This window comes from Diorhabda sublineata, chromosome 7 (assembly GCF_026230105.1).
Source record: "Diorhabda sublineata isolate icDioSubl1.1 chromosome 7, icDioSubl1.1, whole genome shotgun sequence".
Lineage (NCBI taxonomy): Eukaryota > Metazoa > Arthropoda > Insecta > Coleoptera > Chrysomelidae > Diorhabda > Diorhabda sublineata.
The window spans coordinates 27,949,615-27,977,073 of record NC_079480.1 but is presented as its reverse complement, the minus strand read 5'-3'; the positions used below and the strand labels follow the sequence as shown (position 1 = coordinate 27,977,073).

General features: G+C 32.7%; 1 protein-coding gene across 1 annotated transcript; it reads left to right on the top strand.

Annotated features, from left to right (window-relative positions):
- Window positions 1–1,431: 1,431 nt before the first annotated feature.
- Window positions 1,432–25,329, top strand: LOC130446669 (two pore potassium channel protein sup-9). The gene is made up of 7 exons (XM_056783045.1): window positions 1,432–1,633; window positions 11,273–11,489; window positions 13,621–13,903; window positions 14,753–14,957; window positions 15,269–15,442; window positions 19,551–19,717; window positions 25,076–25,329. The coding sequence occupies exons 2-7, from the start codon at window positions 11,363–11,365 to the stop codon at window positions 25,206–25,208; spliced, it is 1,089 nt and encodes a 362-aa protein (XP_056639023.1). The 5' UTR covers window positions 1,432–1,633; window positions 11,273–11,362; the 3' UTR covers window positions 25,209–25,329.
- The last annotated feature ends 2,130 nt before the right edge of the window (window positions 25,330–27,459 follow it).

The following is a 27,459-nucleotide window of genomic DNA, read 5'->3' as shown; positions in this document are numbered from 1 at the left end:
GATGCTATCCAAGGAACAATGTTTTTGTCAAAGACTTTCCAGACCACACTCTACAAAAGGTGTGATCATTAGGCGAAAAAAGAATGTCTCAAACATAATACCAAATTTTCAAGGTATTCTTGCCGAATTGAAAAGAAACATATCCTTGAGGTATGATTTCAGTACATGATATAACACAGTAAATAAAATGAAAACAGAAATGGGAAATTGTCGTTCTATCCATTGGGAAAACGAATGTATAACAAATATTCGGGAATATCGTAATGAAGAAACATCTATTAGGTACTTGGATGAAATGGAAATGGAAAAGGAAAATATGGTTTGACATTCAGGATCCTGTACGTAAAGCGTGGACATAAGACTCTTGGTTTAAGGAAAAATTGGTACCAGCATTATATGCGAACGTATCGTACTAAATATTCTTCCAAAGCAGACATAAAGAAGTTTCTACTTGAACGAGATTTATATTTCGAAAAGTATTATACAATTAAGCAGCTCATACAGGTTTTAGAAACAAAAATAATTCCCAAGGAATATACCGTAGACGAAATGATCAAGAAGAATGGTAAACGGTAAAATTATTTCCGTCCTTCTGTGTTTTGGATCGAATTATAATGGTTCCAACTAAAAAGACAGAGAAGAACTAATAAAACTACACCCAAAAAATTCCTCCTCCATTGTAGAATTGATGACGAACTTATAGTTAAAATTCTGAAGTAAAAAATTCATCTTTGTATTTAATTTTACTGATGTTATCTTCGCTCGTTATATCAAGTACAGCTCTGTACAATTATTGATGATGGGCTCCTTATCTACGTTTGTAAACTGATTATAGTTTTACAAAGTACATCTGTGATGATATTTTCGCTATATGATGACCCGCATTATACCTGGGTACCCATTTGTACCCTTAGACATATAACTACTAATATATATGTAATGTACCTTGAACAATTTTCTATTATTTATAACAATTTTGTCACCATAACAAACGAATTTCTAACAAAGAATTCACGGTGCTCAAAAAAATATTTGAACATCCCCTAAGTTAAATCTAGTTTGAAACTGTCCATTATAAGTAACGCATAATAGGTAGTTGTAAAAGGGCTTCTTATTATGATGAGGTGAGTATTTCATATACCTAACCTAATTTGACATAATCGCAAGTAATAAAATTTTGTTTGGTATATATGTGACAGTAGTAGAAGATATTTTGGAGTGTCGTATGATTTACCAAGAGAGAAATATATGAATAGATTTTATTCTACTTGATCTGCATCTTTGCGAACACAACAAGTAGTTTTGGAATACTTATCAGGTCATTGTATCGCGAAGAGCTTTAAAACTTGTGCGAATTTTAATATGACGTCACTGCGCTTTAGCTATCGATTTTCCGAACCTCGTGTCCAGCTGAAAGCATCCGAAACTCCTGGAGGTTCAAGATTACTCTCGCGATTTTCTCGTGTATATATTTGTCAACGATTTTGTTGAAGGTGTTCTTTTCATATACAAATAAGTAGTTTTTTATTTGAAAGATGTTCGGAGCTCGATTTGGAATATTTGTTTGTGTTTAATCAACGTAAATAATAATTCGACTTCATCTTTGGGACCCTGTCCTCAATATTTTGCCGAGGTAAATGACATTTGTAATTTCACATTGTTGATGTGCACTACTTTTATTTTTTTTTTAATAGTCGTTTAATACAGTATTTATATATGAAAGCTCTCTTGTATGTTTATTGAAATTGATAAAAAATATTGTTTATTTTCTAAAAATTTTAACATCTGCAGTGCGAAATAGTTCATAGACTTTTTCATTCGATTATTTCTTTACTCATTTGAAAACAAAATATCCGATATATCTGGAAAAATAAGAAAATCATTTATAAAATGGAAGCAGAACATAAAAATTGGAACGAAGTATTGTTGATAATAATAATATAAGCTAAATCTAGAATAATGATGAATGTAGTTTGGAAAAACTGAAAAACACATCAAACTAAAAAGTTGAAAATAATTTTTTATTAAAATAAGCTTGAAATTTTATTTATTCTTCACTTTTTAGTTTCTTAATTGATACCATCCTCGTATAATGGTTCGTCGAAACTTGTATCGTGCCGTAACGATGTAGTGGGTAAGGTTTGTCAAAGTGCTTGATTTCCAACACGTAGGTTCGAATCCTCTGTCGAACGAAATTCTTATTAAATAAGCCACTTGTTCTTAGATCAAAGGAGAGCTACAAACAAAGAAACTCACAAATAAACAAATTCATAGACAGGTAAAGCTAATATAACCGTGTTAATAACTATTAGATGTTTGAGGTATACATGTTGTCATATATCAACAAATCATTGAAATACTTTTGTAATTTATTATATTTGACAGCCCTGTATACCGCTGAAAGTTGTGTCATTCAATTCTTCTTCGTCCTCTTCAACGTATTGTAGGCATTAGGCATGTAGTTTCCAACTTGTCATCCTTGAGATATTGATGTCCATGATTCCATCCACCTTTTTGGAGTTCTTCCTAAAGGTCGTCGTGTCCCTGGTTTACCGTATCGTGCGATCTTTGCTAATCTTTCTCTGGTCATCCTGTCCACGTGTTCGTTCAAGCTCTTCTACGTTTACGTCCCCATCTGTCTATGTCTTCCACCTCACATTCGTGTCTTATGTATGTGTTTCTGTTTCTGTCTCTTAGTGTGTACCCGCATATGTTTCTCAGTATTTTCATTTCTGTTGTTCGAATGATGTTTTTGTCAATATGGGACTAACGCAGGTTTTGTATATTTCAACTTTTGCCCTTTTATTCATACTGGTATTATTCCAGATAATGTCCCGGAGTGCGCCTGATATTCGGCTGGCTTTGTTTGCTCGTCCTTTTACTTCATTTATTCTGTTCTGGTCTGCGCTGATTTGTGTGCTTAGAAAGTCAAATGACATTACCAGTTTGTACCTTATTGGTTCTTCAGAGACAACAAGGGCTTAGTTTTTGCGGTGGATACTTGCATGTTAAAGGCTTTAGCTTTAACGTTGAATGAATATAGGAGCTGCTGTTAGTCATTTTCGCTCTCTGCCACCATTACAGCGTCATCGGCATAACAGATTATTTTTATTGCGCCCGATGTAAGTGAATATGTGAAATTTCTTATGATGTCTGTTATGGTTTTCGGAACGTATTTCTTTTTTAGGATGTCTACTACGTCGCTTAGCTTTACCTTGTCGAATGCTTTGGTGAGATCTTTGAAGTACATATACGCGGACTTGCCGTATTCTATAGCTTTTTAAACTACTTGTCTGATTGTGAAGATGGCATCTATGGTTGATCGATTTCTCCTGAATCCTTGTTGTTCTTACGATGTGTTTACGTTGTTTCAATGATTTTTGTAAAAATTTTCATGATTGTGTTTAGAAGGGTTATACCTCTATAGTTCTCTGGCGATTTCCTGTCTCCTTTCTTGAATATAGGAATGGTTATTCTCTTTTTCCATTCGCTCGGAACTTCTCTGTTTGATATTATTCTGATGAAAAGCTTTGTAAATTCTACCATTAGTCGTTGTCCTCCGTATTTCAATAACTCATTTGGTATGCTATCTAATCCAGGTGCTTTCCTGTTTTTGATCTTTTTTGTGTGTTCTATCGTTACTTCTTCTAATATCTCGAGGGCTTCATTGTTTTCTTCATCTTCTTCATTGTTTTCTTTGTTTCCTTCCTCTTTGGGAGCATCTGCGTACAGTTGTTCGAAATAGGATTTCCCAGAAGCTTTGTTTTATGTGTTTGATTTCTGTGTTAACTCTATTTCTTATTTCAATGTAGTGGCTCTTTTCTTCGGGTCTTTCAATTGATAGCATAATAGCATTTCTTTAAATACAAACAAAAAAAAAACAGTTTGCTTGCTATCCTTATAAACCTGAAAAATTGTAATTTATTTGTTTTTGAAAACTAGTTTGAACAAGAGTTTCTAAAATGAACTGATGTTTCAGACCCCCACAGCGAAATTACACAAAAATCCTATTTTTCCCTTTTCCTATTGATTCAAAATACATCAGTTGAAACATTTTGGGGTTAGTTGAGTGGTTAACTTAATATCATATTGTCATCAAAATGTAATAAAATAGACATAAAATTCAGAAATGTCAAGTGTAATTAATTTTTTATTATACTTATCTGAAAACATCCTGTTTTCATCTGTTTTTACAAAGACGTAAAGGAGGTATTTTCACAACAGCACACGGAATGTTTTTACCGATCTCCGATTTTTTTTCCGTGTGCTAAATAAAAAAAAATAAACTTTTCTGAAAACAAACCACAGCATAATTAGTATATTTAGGAATCGCTGGTAATAATAATAACATTTATTGTACAATTTGTATTATTGCAGTCCATTTGGTATTTCATTCTTCAAAACTAAAGAAGTAAAAGCACAAGGTTTTCAGATGATTCGATTTTCCTGATGAAATATCGCAGAGCTTGTTTTTTGCAAGTAAGGAGGGTATAACAATTTATGCGATACTTTTATTTTCCTTTGTATGGCTTCTTCTATGTATCCTTCTTCTACACCATCCTACACCGTATCTTTTCAAAGTGAGCAAATCAGTGCCGCTCTCCACCAACATGGTTGCCGGAGAGCGCCTTATCACATGTCCGGTATATTCTTCAAGATTTTTCAGTTTCAAGTATTTTTCAGTAAGTTTCGGGACAGTTCTGATGGTATGGCATCCAACATGTTCTTCCAATATCAATTGCAGATTATAAAAAACCTTGCCGACAATTTTGAGATACCTCATTTTATAAATTTATTATTTTTATAAATAGATTATAAATTGGTCGGCATTATACGAGAGGATTGAAAAGAAACAAGCTTAATGTGTGCAATAACTCAATACACCTATGTCTCGATTTATATTTATTGGTGTGTTACCGTACAAAGTGTAGATACCTCATTTCTTAAATTTATTATTTCTGTAAATATTTTTAATACATTAGTATATCTTATGCTAGAAAGTATTGGTTAAAAGGCAATCGAACCATTATAAATTGGACGGCATTATACATCGTTATTTAGACAGATGATGCACTTAATTATAGTCCTACTTGAAACTTGAAACAAAAATCATTATCATATCTCGTTAAATTGCCTTTAAGGGAGTTTGGTTTAAACAGGGTACGAGACCTGAACTGAGCCCTGAGGACAATAAATAAATTCTTTGCGAATAAAACAAAAGTAAAAACTGTTTCAATTCCAAAGTATCTTTATAAATAATAATGGTAGTCAGAAGGTAGTACTAATGAGATTCATGTAATTGAGATTTTCCACTGACAATAGTTTGTAGTTGTGAACTAATTTTACTTGTACCAATTATTAAAAGAGATTTAAGATGCTCATCAGTTAATTTAGATCTGTAAACATTTTTTGTGTATTTCATTTTGGAGAAGGTCTTCTCACACAAATAAGTAGTACTAAAAACAGAAAACAGCCCACGAGCAAATTTATGCAAATTATCAAATTGTGTCAGTGGAAGATTCTTATACAATTCCAAGAAAGATGAGTTTGATATTTGTTTTTAATTATATCACTGCACTGTAGATCAATCATTTCCATTTGAAGTTCCGGGGCTAGGGTTTCAATGTTAGTATCAAAAGGATTCTGAAAAATCTACAGAGTCGGCTTCTCGCTTAATCAAACTAGGCTTATACATGGCCCACTTATTGATTCTACATAATACATCTTACGAAATTATTTTTAAATCCTCAATTAAACAAAACAAGCAATGGCTTGGTTATTACCGGAGCGACCTATTTTAAAGTCACTAGACTTAGGTCTTGAAGCAATTCTGATAGTTTTGGTAAATGCTTAAACTGTGATATTCTACCATGCTTATATTCTGTGTAAAAAGAATAAATTCAACTATAACAGTTGATGTTATTTATTTTGCTTTGACCAAGTAATAATTATCTGTTCTACAATTGTTTACATGTTTTTTCCTTTTCTTGTAAAAACCCCAACACAGCCTCCACAATAACTAAAAATCCTGTTAAGTTAGAGCCTCTTTAAAATCATGTTTTCTTAACTATACCAATTTTTATTGTTCTCATTAAGAAAAATAAACTCAAATCCAATAAAACTGATGGATTGGAGATCACTACAAACAAGTCAAATATCGTAGCAGGCACCTGGATGTAAGAATAGTTAAAGATGTTACCTGGCTTCCTCTTGTAGAGAACAGAAGATCTAATTTATAGCGATTTGTTCTACGTGAATATTTATAGGAGACATAATTAGATCATTTTCATGCTTCCTGATTTTATCATATAAATAACACCTTAAAAATTGAATTTTTCAAACCTTTTTGTCATTCAATACTTCAGTGAAATAAATTAAATTCGATTTTTATATTGTTACTTGTATTTACTTGACTTTACCAAGTCATCTAGGCTTTTTCTTAAGCTAGTGATAACAGAATACATCTTACTAATACTAGGTTACTCAATACAATACTAATTTTTCTATTTTTTCTTGATTTTAGATCTCTTTTATTTCAAAATTACACAGTATCGACTGTGAAGGCAAGTCCAGAGCACCGAAGCTCTAGATGCTTTGGACCTAACGTAATCGTAAATTTATTTAATTTCTTATTTCTTAGACCTTTTGACATATTTATGTTTCTAAATGTTCTTCATTTTAGGTCTCTTCTGTTTTAAAATTAGTTTTTTTAATGATAAGATAAAAACTGTCATTTGACAATTTGCTTATTTATTTGAATCAATAGATCACCTTCAACATAAATATCAAAATAAGAATAAAATCGGAATAGAAATTTTTCCTCAGTTCTCACATCTCAAATATTTAGCAGTAATAAATTATTTGTGGTTTTATTAGAATTTACAAAATAGAGCTATAAATTTTACTTAAATTATTTATGCCTTTTTTATCATTTATAACATTTTCTTTCTTATGAATGTAAACCATTTCTACAAATTCTCTTTTTGGTATATTAGATTCCGTTTCAAGAATTTTTGAATCTTTATAATTGACTTTATGTTTTTTGATATTTCATGGTTGGTTAATGCAGTTCTATTTTTTTCATCATATTGATGACCTTTTAGTCTATTTCCTAAATATTGAGATATCTGCCTTATGTAGACAGCGTCACAATTAGTACAAGGCACTTGATATATAAACTGTCATACCAAATGAAGTGAAAGAAGTTTTATCTTTAGGTCCCAATTTTTCACAAAATATTTCTAGCGACAAACAATTACTTGTGATAAATATCTTATGTATACATTGCTTTTCAGATAAAAGTATCCACCTTTAATAACTTTTGTAATACTGGTATTTAGAAAAAATCCAAAATCACGTCAATTTATGTTGGAAGTGGCAAGCATTATGGCTTATTTAAACTTACTGGAAAAGCCACCCCCTCACCCCTAGCTGCATCCCCTTTATTTTTTTAAATTACTTGTCATATTTTTTATGTAAAATTTGGATACTCCTCTTTGAGCTGATTTCAAAAATGTATAATACTTGTAGGTTAAAGTGGTTAGTTTATGAGATAAACAATTTTTCTTTTAAGAGCACAAATTTTACTTATTATTTACTTTCACCTTATTTGCCTGTACTAAAATGGGTTGTACAACAGTTCAAACTCTTTAATCTTTTTAACTGTGCTATTTATTATGAAGTTACAATAAGTGTTCAAAATGAGTACCATTCACTTCCATACAATGGTATAATCTATTTTGAAATGCCTCTCTGACATTGCTTAATACGGCTGGATTTAATTGTCGACATTCATTTTCTATCCTCTCTCGTAAATCATCCAGAGATTCTGGTTGGGTAGCATAAACTTTTGTTTTTAAATACCCCCATAAAAAGAAGTCTAGGGGTGTTAAATCCGGTGACCTAGGTGGCTCCCTTCTACCTATACAACGAGCGGGGAATGTTTCGTTTAAAAATTGTCGGACAGGCATAGCATAGTGTGGGGGAGCTCCGTCTTGTTGAAATACCAGTAAATCTTCGGAAAGGTTATCATCATTTTCTATTATTGTTGTAATACGTGGGTCAACCCCTTCCCTGAGTAACTCAAGATATGATTCACCATTTAAATTTCCGTTGATGAAGAAAGGTCCGACAATGTGGTCACCTAGCATACCACACCAAACGTTTAACTTTTGGGGATGTTGTGTATGGAATTCACGCATAATATGTGGATCACTTTCAGCCCAATATCTACAATTATGCCTACTTACTAAGCTATTTAATGACCATGAGCATTCATCAGAAAAGCAAATATTGTTTAACAATTGTGGATTGTTATTGATAATTTGCGTCATTGATTCGCAAAACTCTAGACGACGATCAAAATCATCTTCATTCAACTCGTGCACCAACTTAACTTTGTATGGGTGGTACTTGAATTTATGTAGAACTCGGAAAACTGTAGAAGATGAAATACCGATCGCTCTACTTATTGTTGACAACGATTGGGGTTGTTGAGCCTCTAAGCTGACTTGCCCTAAAATTGCCACTTGGATTGCTTCGTTATTTACGAGTCCCTCTCGCTTATGCACTTTATTGCAAACAGACCCTGTTGTGGTAAATTTCTCCATCAGTTGAATTACATACTTATGAGTTGCATGTCTTCCGTCATGTAATTCGTTAAATATTCTAGCAGCAGCTCTTGCACAATTATTATTTTGGTAGTATAAACCTACAATTTCAATTCTTTCTTGCAAAGAGTAAACCATTTCAGAGAAACAAAATAAATCATGTATCAAATTACACTATCAATAGTGACTACAAATTCTAGTTGACAATGTCAAACTTTGATAAAAAGTAGAGTTTTTTGTTGTTTGGATTTTTTAAGTAGAATAAATAGCACAGTTAAAAAGATTAAAGAGTTTGAACTGTTGTACAACCCGTTTTAGTACAGGCAAATAAGGTGAAAGTAAATAATAAGTAAAATTTGTGCTCTTAAAAGAAAAATTGTTTATCTCATAAACTAACCACTTTAACCTACAAGTATTATACATTTTTGAAATCAGCTCAAAGAGGAGTATCCAAATTTTACATAAAAAATATGACAAGTAATTTAAAAAAATAAAGGGGATGCTGCTAGGGGTGAGGGGGTGGCTTTTCCAGTAAGTTTAAATAAGCCATAATGCTTGCCCCTTCCAATATAAATTGACGTGTTTTTGGATTTTTTCTAAATACCAGTATTACAAAAGTTATTAAAGGTGGATACTTTTATCTGAAAAGCACTGTATACTGAATGCAACACTAATCATCTAAATAATGAAATTCAAAATAAAATAAGATTTGCTACTTGTAGTATTATCAATAATTTCAGAAATAAATTGAAAAACAAACAGCAATAGAGGAATATGAAAACTGAAAATTTAACTAAAACCAAAGAATTCATCAATGAAAACAGAAATCTCAAAATTTTGAAAGCAGGTCAATCTAATAAAACCGTTACTATGAAATCAGAAGATTTTAATAAAATGATGAAATTATTGAAGGATAAGACAAATTACAAAAAAATTAAACAAGATCCTACTAATTCTTATCCCAAACAAAATAATGATCCAATTTTATATTAAAACAAATACTGTATCAAAAAGACATGGGATTTCAAAGAAAAAATTGAAAGTATAAAAATTCCTAACGAATATGTATTTATTTCGTTAGATGTGGTCTCTTTATATACAAATATTCCTATTACCATTGTGAAAAATATAATAATAAAAAAATGGGACAAAATTAAAGAATATAAGGAAATATCTCAACACGAATTTATAAATACTATAGAACTCACAGTTACAACAACATATTTCAAATGTGAAAATGAAATATACAAACAAATTGTTGGTTTTGTTATGGGGGCTTCCATTTCAAGTGTTATAGCGCAATTAATAATAGTTATATTAAAAAAAAACATAAGAACAGAATGGTATACAAAACCTTCTAGGTCCTCAAGATATTTAAACTTGTCATCGTATATGCCAAAATAGATCAGTGATGATAAGTTTGGCTGATAGATCTATCCAACTGTCAGCTCCTGAATTTAGATGCTTAGCTATTCAAAAATATATTCAAGAAAAGGATAAACAGATACTACAATCAATTAAAAAACAAAACAGAAACGAAACATCAAAACATAAAACATTTTTCCTCACCATATGTACAAGGACTTTCCCAACAATTATCGAATTATTTCAATAAATATAAAATTAGTATGAAGGACACGATGCATTATCCAAATATTTCACTAAATTAAAATCTAAAGCATGAAATAAACAAATTCAATTATAAAGATTCAAAAAAATCAAAATTTTGAGATTTCTGTTTTGATTGATTAATTCTTTGGTTTTAGTTATATTTTGAGTTTTGATATTTCTCTGTTGCTGTTTGTTTTTCAATTTATTTTTGAAATTAGAAATAATATGACAAGTATCAGATCTTATTCTATTTTGAATCTCCTTATTTAGATGATTTGATAAAAAAAATTGAACTGCATTAACCAACCATATAGAGATTAAAAAATACTTGAAACATAAAATAAAAGAAAAGGAGAATTTTTAGAAATTGTTCAAATTCATAAGAACGAAAAAGTTATAAATGATAAAAAAGACCTAAATAATTTAAGTAAAATTTATAGCTCTATTTTGTAAATTCTAATAAAACCACAAATAATTTAATTTATTACTGCTACATATTTGAGATGTGAGGACTGAGGAAAAATGAATTTTTCTCATTAGAGCAAATTTCTATTTTGATTTTATTCTTATCTATTGATCAATATAAATACGCAAATTGTCAGTGTCAATATCATATTTTGATAAAGATTTAAAATTAGTCGAAACGTCAATTTTTATCTTTATTTTAATAAATTATTGAAAAAAAACTAATTTTGGAACATAAAAGACCTAAAAAACTAATTTTGAAACATAAGAGGCCTAAAATCAAGTGCATTTAGAAACTTAAAAATATGAAAATATCTAAGAAATAAGAAATTGAAGAAATTCACAATACTGATTATATATAAAGTATAACCGATTACGTTAGGTCCAAAGCACCGAAGTTCTAGGTGCTTTGGACTTGCCTTCACAATCGACACTGTATACATTAAATAGTTGTATATTTATATGATATGCATGTAAAGGTTAACTAAGTTGACCATGTATGTTGATAAACAATTCTAATATGTTTTATTCAAAAACTTATGGACTTGACCAATAGCAAATCATTCTTTTGTATTTAATTATTCTAGGAGGTGAAATGTGGATAAGAAAAAGGGAGCGCCTGGGGGGCAGCTAGCGACGTGGGAACCCCCCGGCGCCAGCATGACGCGCGTTAAAGAATGAAGAAGCAAAACGTTCGCACCTTATCTCTAATCGTTTGCACGTTCACTTACCTTCTTATTGGCGCAGCTGTCTTCGATGCTTTAGAATCCAAAACAGAGAGCCAGAGAAAAGTTTTTTTACAAGGTGGGTTTTTTCAATCACATTGTAGTATACTTATTCCGTTATTATGAATTTGTGAAATCATTCTAACGGAACAGAAATACATATCTCTATTCAAAACGCGTCCTTCATTGTTTTATAGATAGTTATGATAGTAATGACTTTTTTGTAAAATGTAATTTTTATTTTTAGTATTGAATAAATATTTTCCATTTTATTTATTTATTCTTTTCCATCTCTCTCTGACAATAACAAAAATGCCTTTGACTATATTGATTGGAAAAGTACGCAAACTTGACATTTTCACATCGATTGATTTTTATTTTATTGTAAACTACAAATAAGTGAATATCAGACTTCTGTCACAATGATAAACACACAAATTTAGTAATTTCCAGAATAACTTATTAAATAAAAACGCATTTTACACCTTAATTAGCTATATTTGTACACCTTTTTCACTTTAAAACAATCTCTTTATATTCTATTAGATTGTGACAGTTTATTTCTACTTAGTTCAAGTTTAATATATAAGTTTGGTCCTAGAAGTACCTGGCCCAACAAAAAAAACATAAACTTCGATACCCTTTTTATAATAAGAATCGTCAAGATCTTCAAAATAGCCATTAACGGCCGAAATTACCTCTTCATTGTTAGAAAATCTTTGACCACCGATAAAGTTTTTCAAGGATATGAAAAGTTTCGAAGAAGACAAAACTGAGACAGATAGATGATGCAGGACAAAAAGAAGTATAGAACCATTTTCAAAACTGCAAAACCTACGAGGATGGTCCCAAAAGTACCTGGCCTGACTTAGAGATGTCGGTAGTTGCCTAAAAATATACCACTGAGTGAAATTGCTCCTTCGTTATCAATAGTAAAATATTAGGTAGCAGAGTTTAAATGAGGCCGTAAGACCTGCGAACACCAGCATTGCGGAGATCGATCAAATGAGATGACGACTCCAGAAATGTTGGAGAAAATCCCCAAAGCGGCACTGAAAGAGCGTGAGCTGAATGACATATTAAGTACTTCAAAAAGTGCGGTACATCGCATATTAACTAAAAATTTGGAAAAGAGAAAGCGTCGTGAAGATGTTTCCATCCAGTGTTTGTCAATTTTTCACAGGAATAAAGCCGAACTTTACGCCGTTTTATAACCATTGATGAAGCATGAGTGCATCACTTCATACCCAAAACAAAAGAATATTCAAAACAATTGACTGAAAAGGGAGAATCGGCTCCAAAGAAGGCAAAGACCATTCCATCTGCAGGCAAGGTGTTAGCGTCGGTTTGACTATCTTGAAAAAAGAAAAACTATCAAAGGCGATTATTATGCGAACTTATTGCAACGTTTGTGTGAAGAAATCAAGCAAAAACGGCCGCATTCGGCTAAAAAGAAAGTGTTGTTTCATCAAGACAATGCACCAGCTCACACATCCGTTATTGCAATTACCAAAATTAATGAATTAAAGATTGAGTTTCTACCTAACGCACTCTATTCATCATAGTTAGTCCACTCGGATTGTTTTCTGTTCCCAGATTTAAAAAAATGACTCGGTGGGCAAAGATTTTCTAACAATGAAAGGGTGATGTCGACAGTTGATCACTATTTTCAGGAGATGGACGATTCTTATTATAAAAAAGGTATCGAGCTTATTGAACATCAATCCAAAACTTTTGTGGCTTATCTGTTGGACCAGGTACTCTTCTGGGACCACCTCGTACGATTAGAAAAGACATTGATGCTTGTTAGCCGCGATCCAAATTCCTAAACTCTCAAGAGAGAAAAATAGAGTTTATCAGCTTATGCAGCAACTTATTATTATTAAAAATCTAAGCTCTTCTTATTTATTTGGTACACTATATGTTGTTTATTAACTTTCCTCGTACCATTTTGTAATAATTGCATAAGCAGAATTTGTGACGCCATGCTATTGAACTATGAGGAGGCATTGGAATGTTCAATGTCTCCCCGTAGATATTGTCCAATGTCTCATCTAGTAACTTACAACAGTGACATAAAATGATTCTCTTTCTCTATCAGGACTATCTAATTATACGTACATTCATACTGACAGCTACACGTGAGCTCTAACACCATAATAAACAAATGACTGTTTCCATTAAATCTATTTACTACTTACTTTTCACAGAGGTACAAAGTATTACAAGGACAAAATATAATATCAGCAACGAAGATTACAGAATATTGGAAACGGTCGTATTGAAGTCTGAACCTCACAGAGCCGGTCGACAGTGGAAATTTACTGGAGCGTTCTACTACGCTACTACAGTTCTGACGACCATCGGTTACGGTCATTCTACGCCCAGCACTATTTACGGAAAGTTATTTACGATGTTCTATGCGATTATTGGCATTCCCTTGGGATTGGTGATGTTCCAGAGTATTGGGGAAAGGGTCAATAAACTAAGCAGGTTAGTAGAAAAATATGAAACTCAATCGACAGTTTCAGTTGACGATGTATGCAAAAAACCATTCTTTTCATAACAAATGAATCTAATATTAATCAATTTATGGATAAATTATATATGCAGAGAAGATTCTCAATCTATTAGTTATAGAATTGATGAGAACAATTTGTGTGTTATTTTTAAGAGCTTAATTGTTTCTGTACCTCATCAACCTACTGTATAATATTTTTTAGATTTCAACTTTTTTTATTACACATCATCATCATCATCACGCGGCACTACAGCCCTGCGTGAGCCTTGTCCTCCTCTATAGCATTCTGTCCCTTGGCTTGGAGCGCCATTCTGTAATTCGCATAGTTCGGATCATCCTTGACATTATTCATCTAATTTTCAGCCTTTCCCTTTCGGCAATGATCTTTAATTCTAGTATTTATAGACCATTTTGTGGTGCCCACATAAATGTTAGCACAAAGACACGAAATGCAGCGTCTTGGACTCCGAAAAGGATTATTGGTGGATCTGTGTTGACCCTCTTCTTCAAAAAGTTTCATAATCTCTTAAACTGCACTTTTGGTGATATAGGTGAGATTTGGATAGGTGTATCATTAAATGAGTGAGCTACATCATCATTAGATCACCACAAGCTCATAATGAGAATAGTTATTCTTTCTATTCCAAGTACCTGCCTGTTTCATAACATTTGAACACATTCGAACATAGAAAGCCCTACAACTTTTTGAGATAATCAATTTCAAATGATTGTAATTTAAAAATTGTTAATTATATATTAGCAGGTTAAATTACTTTATGAATACACTGCATTGGGTTTTAACAATAATTTAATTGTTTTAGTGTGATCATACGATCTGTGAAATCTTCTCTTCACTGCCGGCAGACAAATGCATCAGAACTAGACCTTATTTGCGTAGTTACTTTTTTAAGTTCATTAACAATAGCAGGAGGAGCTGCCGCATTCTCAAGATACGAAGGATGGAGTTACTTCGACTCTGTTTATTACTGCTTTATCACCTTGACCACAATTGGATTCGGTGATATGGTGAGTTGAAACTCGTGATATATTGATCATTTCCAGAAAAAATGGAGATATGGCGAGAAACCTTCAAGTATAATAGAATCGACATATCGACAAATATCAATTGCTAATTCATTTTAAAAATTCACAGCTGATTACAATGTTGCCGGAACTCAGTAAATAAGTGATAAGGCATGTTAACATATGACTTCTTAGACATCATTAGCAGATACCAGAAAATAGTTTCCAGCATAAATAAATGAAAAATATTCATTATAATCTTCATTGTAGCCGTTATTTTCATTGTCACTTTATATTTGAAAATTATATTTTAGGTGGCACTTCAGAAAGATAATGCTCTTAGTGAGAAACCCGAATATGTTGTGTTTGCACTGATATTCATCCTTTTTGGCTTAGCCATAGTTGCGGCTTCATTGAATTTGTTGGTTCTTAGATTTGTGACAATGAATACCGAAGACGAAAGGAGAGATGAAGCTCAAGCCATTCAGGTAATTACTCTTATTTTAAAGATTGTGAAAACTCACGAAAATTGTTAATAATGTATATGTATGTATACAGTGCTTTTCAGATAAAAGTATCCACCTTTAATAACTTTTGTAATACTGGTATTTGGATACTCCTCTTTGAGCTGATTTCAAAAATGTATAATACTTGTAGGTTAAAGTGGTTAGTTTATGAGATAAACAATTTTTCTTTTAAGAGCACAAATTTTACTTATTATTTACTTTCACCTTATTTGCCTGTACTAAAATGGGTTGTACAACAGTTCAAACTCTTTAATCTTTTTAACTGTGCTATTTATTCTACTTAAAAAATCCAAACAACAAAAAACTCTACTTTTTATTAAAGTTTGACATTGTCAACTAGAATTTGTAGTCACTATTGATAGTGTAATTTGATACATTATTTATTTTGTTTCTCTGAAATGGTTTACTCTTTGCAAGAAAGAATTGAAATTGTAGGTTTATACTACCAAAATAATAATTGTGCAAGAGCTGCTGCTAGAATATTTAACGAATTACATGACGGAAGACATGCAACTCATAAGTATGTAATTCAACTGATGGAGAAATTTACCACAACAGGGTCTGTTTGCAATAAAGTGCATAAGCGAGAGGGACTCGTAAATAACGAAGCAATCCAAGTGGCAATTTTAGGGCAAGTCAGCTTAGAGGCTCAACAACCCCAATCGTTGTCAACAATAAGTAGAGCGATCGGTATTTCATCTTCTACAGTTTTCCGAGTTCTACATAAATTCAAGTACCACCCATACAAAGTTAAGTTGGTGCACGAGTTGAATGAAGATGATTTTGATCGTCGTCTAGAGTTTTGCGAATCAATGACGCAAATTATCAATAACAATCCACAATTGTTAAACAATATTTGCTTTTCTGATGAATGCTCATGGTCATTAAATAGCTTAGTAAGTAGGCATAATTGTAGATATTGGGCTGAAAGTGATCCACATATTATGCGTGAATTCCATACACAACATCCCCAAAAGTTAAACGTTTGGTTTGGTATGCTAGGTGACCACATTGTCGGACCTTTCTTCATCAACGGAAATTTAAATGGTGAATCATATCTTGAGTTACTCAGGGAAGGGGTTGACCCACGTATTACAACAATAATAGAAAATGATGATAACCTATCCGAAGATTTACTGGTATTTCAACAAGACGGAGCTCCCCCACACTATGCTATGCCTGTCCGACAATTTTTAAACGAAACATTCCCCGCTCGTTGGATAGGTAGAAGGGGGCAGATGATGGAGTGGCCACCTAGGTCACCGGATTTAACACCCCTAGACTTCTTTTTATGGGGGTATTTAAAAACAAAAGTTTATGCTACCCAACCAGAATCTCTGGATGATTTACGAGAGAGGATAGAAAATGAATGTCGACAATTAAATCCAGCCGTATTAAGCAATGTCAGAGAGGCATTTCAAAATAGATACCATTGTATGGAAGTGAATGGTACTCATTTTGAACACTTATTGTAACTTCATAATAAATAGCACAGTTAAAAAGATTAAAGAGTTTAAACAACCCATTTTAGTACAGGCAAATAAGGTGAAAGTAAATAATAAGTAAAATTTGTGCTCTTGAAAGAAAAATTGTTTATCTCATAAACTAACCACTTTAACCTACAAGTATTATACATTTTTGAAATCAGCTCAAAGAGGAGTATCCAAATTTTACATAAAAAATATGACAAGTAATTTAAAAAAATAAAGGGGATGCTGCTGGGGGTGAGGGGTTGGCTTTTCCAGTAAGTTTAAATATGCCATAATGCTTGCCCCTTCCAACATAAATTGACGTGTTTTTGGATTTTTTCTAAATAACAGTATTACAAAAGTTATTAAAGGTGGATACTTTTACCTGAAAAGTACTGTATATAGATTTGCTGCGATACTAAAGAACCAACCCAGTGTTTACAGCTGATCCCTTAATCCCACTTCTTTTAAAAAGTCTGGAATGTGGGATGTAGTGCTCTGCAGTTTCTCAGTGTTTTACATTTCGAGAGAATGTGGATAGAGATTTCGTCCTCTGTGCAACAAAATCTGCACGCCGCATTATATGCTAGGTCTAGTTTGTTGAGGCGACAGTGCCCCGATAGAACTCCAGTTAGTATTCGTAGTTTGTTCTTACTTAGGTTCTGTAGCTGAAGCCACAGAAGGGTTCGGGTTCCATGAAGAGTTTGTCTGCCGTCGCTGTTGAGAGCTTATCAGCTATTTCTTTTTTTTCGCTCCGGTGCGTCCGGGAATCAATTGTAGTGTATTTTTTTGTCTAGCTGGCTTAACTTTTCTGGGAAATCCAAAACGAGTTTGGAGTTCATGATATTGGAGCTTAGAGCTCTAATGGCCGCTTGACTATCGGACAAAGTTTTGATCCCACTTGCCTTTACAGTTTATTATTGAGGTGAAGTTTTTCTCAAAGCTAAACTTTTTCGATGTAACGTTCTGAGGCATGTCCCAAGGTTGGTCATTATTTAGGAACGGGTTCTCTTTGATGATTCCCACTCTGAACATTCTAAGTGATGTTGTCTCTGCCACACTTTTCAAAACTATGTGGAAAGGTGGGAGATTTAGATTGCTTTAGTCCCAGTCGTTGCCAAGGTCGTGGAGAACCCATCGACTGGATTAGTAGCTTTCTCAAAGACCGATCTATCCAGGTGCTCTCGATGGACACTCCCCAGAAAGGTTTGAGGTTAACGCTGATATTTTCAGCTTGTCACCCACTCTCTTTCTTGTGTACATCAACGATCTACTAGACAAAACTGTAAAACGGATCTATAGCTTCGCCGACGATAGCACACTGATGACGTCGCTCAAATCAGCCGCGTCAATAAACTTGACCAACACCCAAATCCGTAGACAACAACAGATTACTACGACCATTAACACCGATCATGAAAACATTCTGGAGTATTATTGGGTGTTAAAGCTGGGAGCAATATGTCCTGGCATGGGCACGAGGCGAATTAGGTAAGGAATCTTCACAAATGCTTGGAGCCCTCTTTAAGTCTGAAAAAACTATATACCTCGCTTCTATATACAGCTTCTAATCCTCTATAAGGCCCAGATTCGCCCATCTTTGGAGTACATTCGGAGCTAGGTTCCCAAGCATACCCTAGGGATACTCGACTCAATACAGAAGAACAATTTGACTTTTTGGCGGTGCAGAGTTGACCAGAAACTTGGACAGCTTCGAGCACAGAAAAAAGTCACTGACCTAATTCCGTTTAACCGATACATACCACGGCAGATGTTCTTCCGAGCTGTCCAACATAATCCCACATAGAGCACTATTTGCAAGACAGGCAGATGTGGTTCATGAACAGTGAATTCACCTGAAGCCGCCCATATCGTCAATTTATTGGGACTCTCTCCTTTGAAGATGTACAAACTGTAAAATCAGCTACCAGGGCACGTCTTTCCCGAATATTACAGCCTACATAAGTTCAAGATTAACATCCACAGGTATCTCCACACGGCAAACACCGCTCGAACTGCTCGAGTTTAATAGAGATTAGCCTTTTTGAGCTTGATTTTTACATAAAAAATATAATGGTGACAGAATGGCATGTGCACATCTTAATAGTAAATAGTTAAAACGCCGCCGTTTACAGTAATGCGATCTTGGATCTGCTGTTGAAAGACATGTTGGGTAATGATTTGTTGGACCATGGCACATAGTAGTTGATCCCCACTTGTGTTTATTAGAGGTAGTATAACAGCTGGGCATTATGTTGATAACAACCTCTAAAACAATTTCAAATCTCATCGAACATACCTATGTGGTCAATGATGGTGAGGAAACACCATCCTCTATGGATAATTGCCTTGTGAATCCATTAAACTAAAATTACTTGGAAGGAGGTAGAGGTAGACATATACTACCCCCTTCTGTTGAAACTGAGACGTATAGCTGAAGTTGGTTGTCAAACACATCATTAATTTGTGCGTGTTTATGAATGATCCTGCAAATTCTTGATGCAAGTCTATCAGTGAAAAAATCAAGATCGATGATTATTCCTCCCAATACCAATATAGTGAGATGACTAGTAAAATTAACTATTTCAATTATTTTAAAGGCATTAGCTGGAGCAGTTAGGTTGGAAGGAGATGTGATAACAGCGAATGGCTCCATATTAAGTGGTCAAATAGGATACCATTGTACAGAGACGACATCTTTGGATGGTAACGAAAACTCAGTGTGTTCGTGTCCATGCGGATGCATTCCAACAAATAATAAACAAAGGTATCTGCAGTTTTTTCTTACCATATCGAAGAATAAAGGCAGATTCATAAATTTGATTTTCCGTTTGCCGTTACATTGACTTTGCTGTTTCAAAATTAAAAACATTGAAATGCATAAGACAATTCAGAGTTCCCGTTTGACCTCGCCTTCTGCCGTTGATGACTTTCAGCATAAACTTTCTTGTCGGCCGTTCGTAGCAACGTTCGTAGCAATAGAAAAGAGTCAATCACATCCGTTTGCGTTTGTCACGTGATCTTGTCTATACTCCCGATACAAAATACTTTGTTATAATCCATAATATCCTCTATAAATACCGACTTACAAATGAAAACACAAAAATATCACGAAAACAAAAAGCAGTACATCCGTCAAAAAGAATAACAACATTTTTAGGTTAACGGCAGCAATGTCAAGTTTATGAATAGGGAGTAGAATTTGCTAGGGCAAACGTCACTCGCGAAAGACAACGGCAAACGGAAAGTCAAGTTTATGAATCGACCTTAATTCAACAAATCATGTAAGATGTTAGTTGTTGTCCAATCGTAGGTACATTAAACGAAATAGTCCGAATATCTTAACTAGAATGACATTGGAATTTTCATTTAAACACTTAGAATTTGAAAATAAGGAGTAGCTTTTAAGATTTAGATCCTACCATCAACGTACAGGGTGTAAATTTGAAAATGTACTACCCGCTATAGCACCCGGGACTAACGGGAAAAGAGTCGGAAGCGTATAGCTTGAACCAAAATAATGTTAGCACTTCATATACTGATTTCTTCAATACAGGCCCTTGTTTTTGAATTATAGTCCCCCAGTGTTTGAAGTCTTCTTCTTCTTCTTCTCTAGATTCCTTTATTCGTTTTCGAGCGTCAGAGTATTGGGGTCTTAGTAGTTTTCATTCTCCTTTTCCATCCATTTTTCCACTCTTTCTAATCCTTTGCTACTTCATTCATCTGCTATATTGTTCTCCCTTGTCTTCCCCCTTTCCTGTGCTATTTGTTTTAACCAAGTTTTCTTGGGTCTTTCTCATCTTCTTTTCTCATAATTTTTTGCTTGTGTCACATTTCTTTAGTAGGCTTTTGTGGTGTCCCTCTATGATCCGTACCAGTTCAAACATATTTTAAATATTTTGGTTCCTATTTGAGTTTTTCTAAAACTATATCATTTCTTATCTTATCCATCCTCGTTTTTCCTGCTATTTTTCTCAGTTCATCTCCGCTACTTTATATCCTTTTGTTCATCTAAGTTTCACTACCATATATTAACGTGGGTACAGTTATCGAGTTGTATACTTTTGTCTTTTTTCCCGAAATTTGTCTTATTATGAGAATAGTATATTTCATTTGCTTTTGTTACTCTGTTTGCTATCGCTATATTTCTGTGAAAATTATAGATATTCAGAAGTGGTCACTCTGTTTTTGCCCTTTCATCATTAAATATTCCTCATGCTGTCTTTTTGGATTTACCACCATCCTTCTGCATTTCTTGATATCCACTTTCATTCTCAGGTCTTTTATTTTCTTTATCCATACGCATGCTTTTTCTTTCTTGAATGTATCAACTACGATCACTATATCGTCTGCATATACTAAACCCGTTTATTTTTACTGGTTCTAGGTTTTTGTAGCTAATTATTATCTCTAGTTCATACTTCTTCTTTTTTATTGTTTTTATCATCCTATCTATGACAAGTATGAATTAGAAGATGACTAGGACTATCTCCTTGTTTTATTTCCATTTCCATCCTCAACTTCGTCGATCCTCTCCTGTCTACTTCTCTCTTACGTTTTCATATATTTCGTTTATTATCTCTGTCATTTTTCTAATGATTCCTATTTCCTCAAACTGCCTCATACCCTTTTTGTAACTATTGAGTCGAATGTAGTTTTAAAATCGATGAATGTAATACGTAATTCTTCTCTCTGTTCTAATTTCCTTTCTATTGAGCATATATATTTATATATGTTTCTAAGCCAACTGAAGATAAACATATTGCGCTGTAATTTTCGCACATTCGGTCGTCTCTTTTTTTCTGAAGTGGTATCAATTGATTTATTTCCGGTCTCTGTGTATTTTGGTTGTATTCCATGCTAAGTTGAATATCTTTAGTATCCTTCCCTGACCCATTCCTCCTAAATATTTTATCATATCCGCTCACATGTTGTTTTATCCACATGCTCTTCTTATTTTGATTTTTACTATTGCTGTTGCCTCTTCCTCTTCTGTGATTTCCTCTGTTGTCCTTCTATCGTTAAATAATTCCCCTTTATCCTCGAATTCTTCTTTTCTTGTTAACATTCTACCTCTGCGGCTTAATTTTTCTTAAAAACATTTCTTCCATGTTTCTAATATGTCTTTCGTGTTTACTTTTATATTGTTTTTATTATCAGTTTGAAGTCTAATTTCGTTTCATTATTTTTTTTTCGTCTTCATAAAATTTTCAGCATATTTATAATGTATGTTTATAGTTATATGGTAGGGTATAGATTCACACTATTGCCTTGAAGCCAAGGACGTACTACTAGTAATGATTTTTGTAGGGATAATGATGATAATGAAATTATCTAACATAACTTTTTCACACCTAAAGCTAACAAAAATGTTCTTTTTAATAAAATTTCTGCATTATATATTTCAAAACTCATTGGTTTTTAATTAAGGTGCAGCCTCGCTGGCACACGTGTCTTTTTGCTTTCACTACCCATTATTTTGCTTTGCATTACCAAACGAAGAAGATACTACTTTACAGGGTTGCGAATCATATGACCAAAATAATCTAATTTACGTTTTTTTATAATGTTGATTATTTGGTTTATTAATAGGCTCGATGTTTGTAGTAACTTATCTTTAGCATTCGGCGATAAACTTTTGTCTCAAACGTTTTGAGCATATTTTAAGTGAGCGTCCATGCCTTTGTGTCGTATAAGAGGTTGCAAAAACAATGCTTCACACATACTCCAAATTTGTCGATTATCTTCAAAAATGTTTTTAATACGTCGTTCATAAAGCTTATAGTTCTAGTGTCACTGCATTTTGGACTCAACCAATCTGGGGGAATAATGGCAGTTTCATAAATATTATTTAACAAGTTCTTTAGTACTTTTATACCATTTTCACCGAGTAGCTTCTGTGGTTTTGGATGCATATCTTCTACTCCTACTGTATTTCCGTTTTTTACGCAGTTTATGGCTCTGAGCTCTTCATCTTCAAAAATAGAAAGATCAGTTGTTGCCCTTATATTTTCTTAATCTTATCTACTTTAATCTAATAGCTCTAGTATATACACTAGTGTAGCTACCACCAGAAACGAAGTCCTTCTCTCACCTTCAAACTCTCTTATAAAAACTAAAAACTCTATGATGTAATTCCACGCGGAAAAATTAGCTTGCTATTATTTAATAAATGAAAATTTATACAGAGTGTCCTACGACGAGTTAAAACTATCTGTATATGGCAAAATACTTATAGTAGAATCATGAAAATTTCTACGTTTGGGTTTTCGAATACGATCTATTCAACTAATATATTATCAAAGATGGCCGACTTCCAGTATAACCGGTATAACCGGAAGTCGACTGTAACTTTGTTATTTTGTTTGAACACCCTATGTATTAATGCATTTTTTACATCTTACTTTGTGAGTTATTAATTTTTTTGTAAAAAATTTGACCATTGTAGACCTTTATAAATTATTTTTTTACGAGGATACCCTTAAAGATATGAAAGTAATTTCTTCTCGGTTGCTTTTAGTTGAGTGACACGTACTTGAATCTATGTTAAAAAAATTTTTATTGTATACAGGGTATGTATAAAAAGTGTTCAAAGTTTAACGTCATAAATATCAGATTTCTTTATTTTAAATAGAACCACCCGGTTTTTTCTATTATAATGCATTCAGGGGTAAAAAATAAGGCAAATTTATGTATACTTTCCTATACCTAAACTTTACCGTTATTCACATACTAATAGTTTTCTGTAAATTTTTAGAGATGCAGGTGTGGTCTAAATTTTAATTATTCGTTATTAAATTGAGATGAAGCCAAATTAACGATTCTTTGAAGTATCAACAATGGACTAATGATAGTTAAATGAGTGTCGGCCTACTTAAAAAGTATACATGAAAAATTAAACCTTGATAAAAAATACAATAATAATTTGAAACCTCAAATATCTCGGAAACTAAAAGTTGGAATAGGATTAGTAAATACAATTTGATTTAATTTTTTTTTACAGACCTTGACAAGATTAAGAAGAATAATTTCTTTATTTTTATTTCTTAGTGTTTGTATCGACGGGTCAAAATAAATTTATACTACACCTGCAGCTCTAAAAAAATTTATAGAAAACATTTAATATCTGGATAACGGTAAGGATTAGGTATAGGAAAGTATACATCAACTTGCCTTATTTTTTATCCCTGAATGCATTTAAATAGAAAAAACCGAGTGGTTTTATTAAAAAAAAGAAATTTGATTTATGAAGATGACTTTTGAACACTTTTTATACACACCTTGTATAAAATACAAAATTATTCAACATAGAATCAAATACCTCTGACCTTTCTTAAGGAATCTGAATAAAAATCATTTTCATATCTTTAAGGGCATACTCGTAAAAAAATAATTTATAAAGGTCTGCAACGGTAAATTTTTTTCCAAAAAAATTAATAACTCAAAAAGTATGCATTTATCGAAAAAAGGTTTAAGACAAAATTTAATAAAATTTTACGTAGGTTTCAGAAATGTATTATTATACAGAATGTTCTATTAAAAACAACAAAGTTACAGCCGGTAGAACCAGAAAGTCGGCCATCTTTGAAAAATTATCTAGTTAAGAAGATCGTATCCGAAAACCCAAACGTAGAAATTTTCATGATTTTACTATAAGTATTTTGCCATATACAGATAGTTTTAATTCGTCGTGGGACACCCCGTATAACAGCACAGCAGGCCTGGTTTGTAGCCTCTTTTCTGCTTTACTGCTTTCCTCCAACTTTTCATCATGGCTGCGTTGCGCCAGTTCGCTATTCCCAACTTCTATATGTAGTTCTCACACGCATCTAGATATTTCCTACGTGGACGTCCTATTCTTTTTTTAGCGCCCTCCCCACTTTTCATTCAACTGTTTTTTTTTACATTCTGGCTATGCTTCCAAACCAACGCAATCTTTTTGTCCTCACCAGATATCTGATCTCTGCCTGACCATATAAACTTTCAATCTACATATTTTCGGTTTTTCACCAATCGTATCAATTTCTTAGGTACTCCAACCCGCCTTGATACTCCCCTATTTATTCGGCCATAACTTAACTGATTACTTTCTAATATTTTTATAATAATTCTATAACAATTCCAGATTTAAAATACGAAGATCATCATTGCAAATGAAACATCTACTTCCTGTTATTCCGATGAATGAGCTTCATCCCCCGAAAGGACCAGGACTACCACCACCAGCAATATACCCGAATCACAGAGCTTCGATATAACATTATTTCGAAAGGTTTATAAGCCTACATTAATCATTGTGATATAGTAACTGAACTACAATCGATTAATTAATAAGATTTGGTAATCGATATATATGTATATATATATACATACATATATATATATATATATATATATATATATATATATATATATATAAGAATGATTTTATATCATCATCAATCTAGTATGACGTAACCCTGATTTAAACATACGAGATGTGATGAAAAAATTCGGTGAATTCAAATGGAAATAAAGAAGGTAATTTAAAATTTGTCCTATTTCGAAAAAAAAAACCTTTTCAATACTAAGAACGTAGCGATCAAAAAGCACCTTGTGATAGTTCATAATATCACGATGAAGAAGAAACCGGTTGATCAATTTTTCCGGTTCTTTTCATAGTTAAGTTATTGAGTAATTAAACGACTGTTTGAAGGAACAAGTATGCTGTTATGAGAATCGATTTAGCGTATTTTTTCATCACACCTCGTATATATTGAGTAGTATAAAGCACCGTATCCTATGTTCATCGAAAGATACGTTTTATTTCAACTAACACGTAACGTATACATAGAAAAAATTCAAAATAAACTTATATCTTTTCCATCACCGGACAACGCACCGTCATTAAACGGCTATCCTTGTATACATATATTTTTTTACCGGATGGGTGGTACCTAGGAAAGCTGTCTTACCTGCGCTAGTTAACTCATTCAATACGGCAGCCATTTTCATAGATTATCACTGAGTACGGGGCTCTTTGAGATAAACCTTTGGCTCTGACGGAAAGGTTTTTTGATAAAAATTATTTAATCTAATATTAATTTGATTTGAAAAAATTGTCCTATTTCTGATAATTAAGCGGATGCGTATCGGCACGTTCTCCGTCAGTGGTAAAGGGATCAGTTCACCTGTGTAGCGGGTAGCCTACTTCGTGACTTACCTTGCAACTAATTCGTTGTTGGTTCCAAGACCGAGAAATTGAACTAACATTAAAAAAAATCAAAAACGACATTTCCAAAAAAATGTAGTTGTGCATATTGATTACGTTAATGATTACTTAAAATCATACACATATTTTATCTTTTTTTTTTGATTGTCAATCAAATAAAATTGTTGTAGTAAATATAATAAATAAACAACCTTTTACATTTCTTTAATAAAACGTTCATTATATGTACAAGTTTTCAAAAACCTACTTTTTAACTGAAAGTAACATAAGAAAATTTATATAAGTTAAATTAAAATTATATTTACAATTAACAGTAGACTTATTTAATAAAATTTATATAAATTCAATTGATATATTTACAAACAATACACTTATGTACTACAATTACAACTCCATGTTTTCATAATAAATTATGAAACAGTCAACTAAGTATAAGGGGGGTTTATTTGGACAGGCCAGGCCGGGGTTTTTCTCTGAGGGATGTTCATGATTATATCGTATTCTAACTTCTAAATGTCGATTAAAAAAATGAACAAAAATACACTGTGAGAAATATAGAATCAATATTGTTTTTAAAAGTTAGAATGGGATAAAGTGAAGTCAGAAAAAATAAAAACAGAATTTTTTATGGAGAAATATATCCCAAAATTTGGAAAATAACTAAAAAAATAAAACAAAGAATTTAAAAATGATTATAATTCTAAAAAGGGTCTCAACAATATATATTTCGTCTAATTTACAAGAATCTTGATAAACAACTTGCGATGTTATGTATCAAAAATAATTTTATAAAATGGACTGAACGAAATATTGAGATTAAATATTTTTAATTAGAAAAAATGTCAACTTATGTTAACGATTTAGTTATTTAGTTGTCATATTTGTTTTTTAACATGATTTTACTTATATACAGAAGAAATTTAAAAATTAATAGCTATAACAAAAGCAAAATCTATGAAAAATATATTTCTTTTACCTGAAATTCAATTTAAAAAAAGGCACACTTTCATATGTCCAATTTTAAAACAGTGTACGGCGTATTATACACTATTTCTTCGAGAATCACGGGAGTACAAAGCTGAGTTCTTTGGTTGAAACGATTAGTTTGGTGTCGAGTTGTAAAGTGAAGGAAAATGAGCTCGTCGGCACGCTCGCCGTCATTGGTAAAAGGAAATGAGAGCGTGCCGGCACGCGCACCGTCAGTGGGTAAGGAATCGAAGAGCGCGCCGGCACGTTCTCCGTTTGAATGGGTTAATAGTTTTGAACTGATAGTCAGAGATTAGACACGTGTGAAATGA